We start from the raw sequence: 7,629 nt of genomic DNA, 5'->3' as shown, positions 1-7,629 counted from the left end.
TCCACCATTTGACCTTAGAACTGAAGAAGCTTCTCGGATGAGAGGTGAAACGTCTTCAAGCAACTTAAAGAAGTCCAGACGCTTTTCTTTGCAATTGCTAGTCTTGGTAGCCAGGGATCCATCCGCCAGGGCCTCTGTTCCTGGCCACCGCCCAACACACATCGCACCCGACTGCTATGGCACCTCCTGCAGCTGTTGGATCTACAGGAGGATGGGCCCAGGTCCCCTTATTCGAACTGTGCCTGGTTGGCCCCCATGAATCGCTCTTTGTCTGGTCCCTCACCCAGGACCAATTTGCCATGCGAGACCCTGCCAGTGTGCAAAACTGGAAATGTGGAAAATGTAGCAGGAGTCTCTGATGTGGGGATTACTGAAAGAGAGGGAGAGTGTAATTAATTCCTAAATCAAAGGCAGTGAGTTAGGAGCAATGTCTTACTTTGCAGGCAAAAATAGTGTCTAGTTGAGCAGCAGGATGAGACAGATGGTTAATCCCATCCTTTATTTCCAGAGATCCAGAGTGAAGCGGCGGGCAGGCAGGTGAGGCAGGTGAGGCAGACACGGCCGAAGCGTGTAGCCTGAGTGGATAGGGTATCCAACTGTCTTGTTTTAGCCGGGACATAAAGCTACCTTAAATGTCCCGTATATTGACGTTTACCTGCACTGTCAGTTTCTGACCAGCAATCTTGACTGCAATTGTATCAGACGCACACCAGATGTGAGGAGTAATATGTGATTAATAAAAATAAGGTGCCATTTGGTCTGCATAGCATAATAAACTGGGTAAGTGAAGTCTGTATTTACAGTATATTATTACAGATATATTTTTTCTTTTTTGCTTATTTTTAAAAGGAAATGCCCGTGTAATTTCTGTTATCATTTACTGTATTGTTTAATAATGTTTTAGATGAGGAACTGATTAAATTGAATACTATATTCTTTTAACTCTGGACTCTGGCAGCCCTGCTGCCCTTTTGTTGTTGGACTTGTCAGCAGCTTTTGACACTGTCGACCATGACATCCTGTTATCACGGCTAGAATTTCATGCTGGCCTAAAAGGATCTGCCCTACAGTGGTTTCGGTCCTACTTGTCAGAAAGGTCTTTTCATGTCAATATGGGCCCCCATAACTCCAAAATAGCCCCTCTTAAATACGGTGTACCTCAAGGCTCTATTTTGGGTCCTGCCCTGTTCGCACTCTATTTGCACTCCATTGGGCTCTATCTTCTCGCGGTACAGCATTTCATTTCACTGTTTTGCTGATGATTTGCAGATTTATCGACCTTTAAAAGCAGGGTCAGACCATCCCCAGCTCTTATTACGCTGCCTTGATGATGTCAAACAGTGGTGGTCATTTAATTTTTTAAAGCTAAATGAAAATAAAACTGAGGTTGTCATTTTTGGCAACTTTAATCATATCGACAGCACTCTGGGCCCCTTTTCCTCGTATTGTAAAACACATGTAAAAAACCTCGGTGTCTACATTGATGGTTCTTTTAAATTGAATAAGCAGGTGAGTGCAGTAGTTCAGTCCTGCTTCTTTCAGTTAAGACAGCTAGCCAAGGTAAAGCCATCCCTCCCGGCTAACATCTTTGAGCGTGTTATTCACCTTTTTCTTACTTGCAGATTGGACTACTGCAATTCATTGTATTATGGTCTAGATCAGGCCTCCATCCATCGTCTTCAGATGGTTCAAAATGCAGCTGCTCGCCTGCTAAATGGTACCAAACGGAGAGAGTATATAACCCCAGTTTTAGCTTCTTTACACTGGCTTCCTGTCTCCTACAGGATCCAATTTAAACTTTTACTTATTGTTTTTAAATCACTTAATGCCCGAGCCCCTCCTTACCTGTCTGAGCTCCTCTCTGCCTATGCTCCAGGAAAAACCATGAGGTCTAGCTCAAAACTAATGTTGTCCATCCCACGGACTAATCTCAAATCCCGTGGTGATAGATCCTTCTCTGTGGCAGGTCCCAGACTTTGGAATAGTCTCCCCTTAAATATTAGATCTGCACAAACACTTGAGCAATTTAAATCATTACTAAAGACACATTTTCATGCCCTGGCTTTTAACACACTATGACCCAAGCATTTGAAATAGTTTTAGTTATTGTTTTAATTCTTTTATTGTCCTATTATTGTTTTATACTGTTAGTATTGTATTACATTTTTGCTTTTTAATGCCATTTTTATATTGTTAAGCACTTTGTGCAGCATCAGCTGTTTGAAATGTGCTATAGAAATAAACTTGACCTTGACCTTGACCACCATCAGCACAGCTGAGTGTGCATTGAGTGTCTCCAAAGTCTCCCTTATTTGATAGTTAGTAGTTAGTAAGCCCATGAGGTGATGAGTGATTGCAGATGAACAGTGAAGCAAGTTGCAGGTGAGTTGAGTACTGTTCCAGGAAAAACAAACTGGGCACACAAGAACACCACAGTTAGAATATGACGAGGCCATGCACAACCCCTGACCCTGAAGAGAACTAAACACCAGAGGCCACACGCCCTGAGGATAACTATGTGTCATCCCCAGAAGAAGGAAGAGGGAGGCACACGGTGGAGCCTTCATAGCCAAAGGTCAAGAGGCCCAAAGGACCAGAGCCAACGGGAAACTGGCAGTGGTGGGTCATCCCTGCATGAGCAGGACAGGGCCATTATTCCTCAGATCCTCCAGAACAGCCTAGCACCGGCTGTTAGAGCAGAAAATCCGGGCTCACAAAAGTATGAGAATAGCAACACTACCTTCAGTGCCACTGTGTGAAGTTCTGGGTATTCTCCCATAACTTTAATCTGAAGGAAACAATAGGTTGGGATGTGAATAGAGCATTTTACTTCTACATACATTTTCTTGATGTTGTAAGTTTGTGGTTAATTTAATACTCTCAGTAAAATAAATAGCAAAGAACAATCCGGTAGGCCTACATTTAACTCTCCCCTCTTTCTTCCTCTACGTGGCAGTGCTGAACTGTGCTGCTGTGGGATAGAGGAAATACAATTAATTTGAGGTTGAATATTTACCAAATTTAGAGTAAAAAAAACTTCTGAACTAATCTCTCTCTCTCTCTCTCTCTCTCTAGGAAGATTTATAAGAAGCTGAAGCAGTGTTTCAGCTCAGTGGGGACAGGGCAACGGGACATTTTGTTAGTTATTTCTAAACTAAACCTTTAATTGACATTGTTATGTTCTTTCCCTGACAATGAATTGCTTTAGTATTATAACACTCACTCATCCTCCGGTGAGTTTAATGTGTAAGCTGCATGTGGTGTCAGTGCAGTCCAGTTTCAAGAAAAGGTAAATTATTTATTGATGTGAACCAGTCAATTGTTCTAAATCCAAAGAACAATCATGATAAACACCACACAGGTCTCCTTTTTCACCCTTACTGGCTATTTTGACACAGGACATGTAACTAACTTGTGCTTCTTTGTTATTCTTGCTTTATATATTTTCATTGTAGGTTCCAATGTCCTGCTGATTGTGGTTATCTGTGTGAACAGAAGCTTACATGAACCTATGTACATGTTTCTGTGCAGCCTGTTTGTGAATGAGCTGTATGGTAGTACAGGGCTGTTTCCACCCCTCCTGGTTCAGATCCTCTCTGATGTTCACACTGTTTCTACCGGTATCTGTTTCCTGCAGGTTTTCTGTGTACATTCATATGGGGCTGTAGAATATTTAAATTTAGCCATCATGTCTTATGACAGGTACCTTGCTATCTGCTGTCCTCTGCAATACAACACACATATGACATCAAAAAAAATCGCCATACTTATAGCTGCAACGTGGTTCTATCCTTGTTTTGCAATGGTTGTCTTGCTGTCTTTAACTTCACCTTTGCAGTTCTGTGGAAACACAATTTATAAAGTATACTGTGACACACACTCTGTTGTGAAGTTGGCATGCTCAGACACCACGGTGATCAACTTGTATGGCCTCCTTGCTACTTTTAGCACAATCTTTGGTGCTTTGCTTTTCATTCTTTACACCTACATGAAGATTCTGCTGGTTTGTTTTTCTGGTTCTGATCAGACGAGACAGAAGGCTATCAGTACCTGCACGCCTCACCTGGCTTCCATATTGAACTTTTCCTTTGGAGCCAGCTTTGAAATTTTACAGAGCAGATTTAATATGAAAAATGTGCCAAACATGCTGCGCATATTTTTATCATTATATTTTCTTACATGCCAGCCGCTCTTCAATCCTGTGATGTATGGCCTGAAAATGACCAAAATCCGCAACATCTGTAAAAGTCTGATAACAAACACACACCTCTGAAATAACAGTTATTGACCATTTTTAGGCCTATATGTGTATGGTGTATTACTTTTCTTCTCTTACAAATTCTGCCTCTGAACACCTCCACCAATCCACTACAGTTGGGTAATATTAGACATTTAGGTATACATTTTCCACCAGGCTCTCAGACTTGAATTACATTCCCCTACTGAAAATGTTAGAGGATGATCTCACATGTAGGAAAACTTTTACCTATATATCTCATGGGAAGAGTAGTTGCCAATAAAGTGACGATTTTGCCTAAAATAAACAAGTTTTGAACTGGTCACAAATAACCCTTGTAGTGCTTGGTTTACATCACTAGATTCAAACTTTTGGAAGTTTTAAGGAAAAATAAACTGTTACGGATAAATATAAAAACTCTGCAAAAGCCCAAACACAATGGTGATCTTTTTATTACTACATTTTATCTCATGCAATAGATTGTCATATATTTCAAAATGGACCTTCCAGGTCCCTTGGCTGGACCTAGAAAAATTTCTAATCTCGCACTCATCAGCTCCAGTATTAAGAATCATGACTGCTTTCAAAGCCTTCACATAAACACCTCTTACAGTCTGGTGGAAATTTTTAAAAAGAACTTCACCTCTTCATTTATCCCATGTCAACTAACAGCCATTTGGAACAATCCAGAAATTTGCATTGAAAAGAAAATACTACATTTATTTTTCTCATTCATGAGAAAGCGATTTAAAAAAATGTAGAAAATACTGTGGAAACTTTATTTCAGCTTATATCAAAATATTTAATCAGAAACAGTAAATTTACTGAATATAATCAAATCCATCACACGACTGAATCTAGAAATACCTACATGGGGAACAGAATTTCCAAAATACAGTATCTCCAATGTATGTTAAAAATGTATGTTAATTAAGATTAGATTAATTTTCCAGATTGGAGTTGTAAAGGAATTAAATACTTAGAACATATATTGGAAGGAACAGAATTTATATCGTTTGACGGACTAGTTACACAATATGGGATCAACAAGAAAAGATTTTTAGAATATCAACAAATTAAATCCATAGGAAAAAAGAAATTTAACCTCAGTCAAGTTGAATTACAAACTTCACCAAGTGTGCTACATTTTCTTACTCTTAAATCCCCCAAATTATTGTCTAAAATATACAGAACACTTTCTAAATTAGATGAATCAATATCACTTCCTATTGCAAAGTGGGAAGCAGATTTATCAGGTATGCTTAAAAACCTTTAAATTGATTAAAAATCCCAGTCTGCAATTAATACAATACAAAATACTACATAGAGTGCACTATACAGGTCATCGGATGTTCCAGATGGGCTTTACATCTTCCAACAACTGCTCACACTGCCAAACCAATTCACCGGACAATTATATCCACGCTCTTTGGTTCTGTCCACCAGTTCAGAAGTTTTGGCGCGAGATATGTGAAGACTTATCAAAGTGTCTGAAATGTAAAATTCCAACCTCCTCTTTAGTATGCTTGTTGGACAAATTGGATGATGTCACTACAGAAACTAATACAGTCCACATGGTTTTTACTGCCCTATGCATCGCCAAGAAAACAGTCCTCATGAACTGGAAAAATAAAAATAATCTTAATTCTAACCAATATAGAAACCATCTAACAGATCACATTAGTCTCGAGACAGCCTCTGCCACCACATTAGATCAATCCCTCTGAGCCCCTTTGATCGGCTACATCACCTAGCAGGGGTGGGGGGGGCGTGGTTTGGTCCCGCCTTAGCTATTGTGGTTGATGTGGAGGTTGGGACAGGCTTAGGGCATCTGGAGAATCCCTAGGGATGTTATTGTGGTCATAACCTGGTTAGTGGCTCTGGTTGCTCTTAGAGGGTGTTCTCCTCTACTCCACGTGCAGCAGGGCTGGGGGAGGGTCTGTGCTGGCGGACGTAGGTTACTGACCTGGTAGCCTGGCTGCCCCTGAGTGGATCCAGCAGGCGTGGGGGTTCGGGGGTGCTTCGCCTCCGTGCTAGGGCTCTGGCTGGGCCTTGGGGGCTTCAGTCCTCGTTGGTGTGTTGCCGAGGTTGTGGGCAGGTGGGTAGACGGGGGCTCAGCCCTGGCGCAGGGGGCCTCTGGTGCATCGGCTTAACTGGGGGGCTCTTTAACCCTTTAGAGCCGGTCAGAGCGGGCACGCTCCATTTTGCGTAACTATTTTTAAATCCCGGTAGCGCTGCAACCACGTGAGCTAGCGCAATAGTTTTTTTTGCATATGAAACCGGAGGAGTTGTACTTACATCTTATGCCATCAGCTTGTCCTCGGTCACAGTTTCCTTCCACATAAAGCTTTGCAAAAACTGCATAAAAAGCACTTGCAGCAACAAAAACATAAAATTCCAGAAACACGCTTTGCCGATCCAATCAGCTGTTCATAACACTTCCTACGTCCATCAGCGCGAACTATCACATGACTGCATGACCTGCCCGAAACCGGAAGTGGCGTCATTTTGCGGAAATGTAGTTTTTTACCATCATGGCCTCATGAGCTTATACTTGTGTTTTTAAAAGTTATGTTTGACTTCATGACTTTCTGTGTCGTTTCTGGGATGCTGAGGACTCATATTGCACTGCTGGAAATATTTTATTTTGATGCACATGCTGTTATTTTGCAAATTTGCACTGTAATATATTTTTTCGTTTTTCCTGTAGTATATGAAAATTGGTGTATCTCAAAAATAAAACTATGAAGACACTCAAAATAAATTTCCTTTGGTGGGAATCTAGTTTGTGCAACTTTTTTGTATTTACAGTTTTGAAGGATAATCCTCTTAAATTTCTCTAACTAGAAATATATGTTAAAAAAAACAAAAACGATTTTAAATTTTTTTGTAGTTTATTGCACTTTTTTGCAATTTATGTAATTACTATGCACTTAATGCAGACATATTATTAAAATTTGGGCTATAATGGTTGTATTGATGTATAGCAACTTGAAATGCTCCAAAAAATGGCTCCACAGCAGGTAAAAATATAATAAAAGCTCTGGCGGACTTGGTTCTATGGTAGGTCTTAAAGGGTTAACTGGCAGGGAGGTTGTTCCATCCTTGCAAGAGTCCACTCTGCAGGAGAGGGAGAGACATAGGAGAGGTGGAGAATAAACTTAACCTGGGTGTCTACTGTTGTGTAGTCTGGGAGATGATTGAATGTTGGGTGGGTACAGTTTCCTCTGCGATGGGGTCGGGTAGGCTGCCCCGGGTCCTGTGGGGCTTGGTGGTGCTGCTGCCTTAGGCCCTGGTCTGGATGGGCTTGGGCTCCCTTGCCTTGGTGGGTGCCGAAGGACGGGGGTGCCTACTTTTCCTGCCCATCACCGGCTGCCACCCCAAGTGCCTTA

At 41.3% G+C, this 7,629-nt stretch overlaps 1 protein-coding gene across 1 annotated transcript; it reads left to right on the top strand.

The window, feature by feature from the left end:
- Positions 1 to 3,343: 3,343 nt before the first annotated feature.
- On the top strand, positions 3,344 to 4,273 carry LOC102290306 (olfactory receptor 142-like). Its single transcript, XM_005951094.1, has one exon. It carries the CDS (start codon positions 3,344 to 3,346, stop codon positions 4,271 to 4,273), a length of 930 nt encoding a protein of 309 aa, XP_005951156.1.
- Positions 4,274 to 7,629: the final 3,356 nt, after the last annotated feature.

The sequence above is a fragment of the Haplochromis burtoni genome, unplaced genomic scaffold (genome assembly GCF_018398535.1).
Source record: "Haplochromis burtoni strain Fernald_Lab_line unplaced genomic scaffold, NCSU_Asbu1 Contig_933, whole genome shotgun sequence".
Classification (NCBI taxonomy): Eukaryota; Metazoa; Chordata; class Actinopteri; order Cichliformes; family Cichlidae; genus Haplochromis; species Haplochromis burtoni.
This window is presented reverse-complemented; position numbering and strand designations above follow the sequence as displayed.

Bases quoted from the DNA above. Each gene is read 5' to 3' on its own strand.
- LOC102290306 (XM_005951094.1), top strand. From the start codon at position 3,344: ATGATAAACACCACACAGGTCTCCTTTTTCACCCTTACTGGCTATTTT.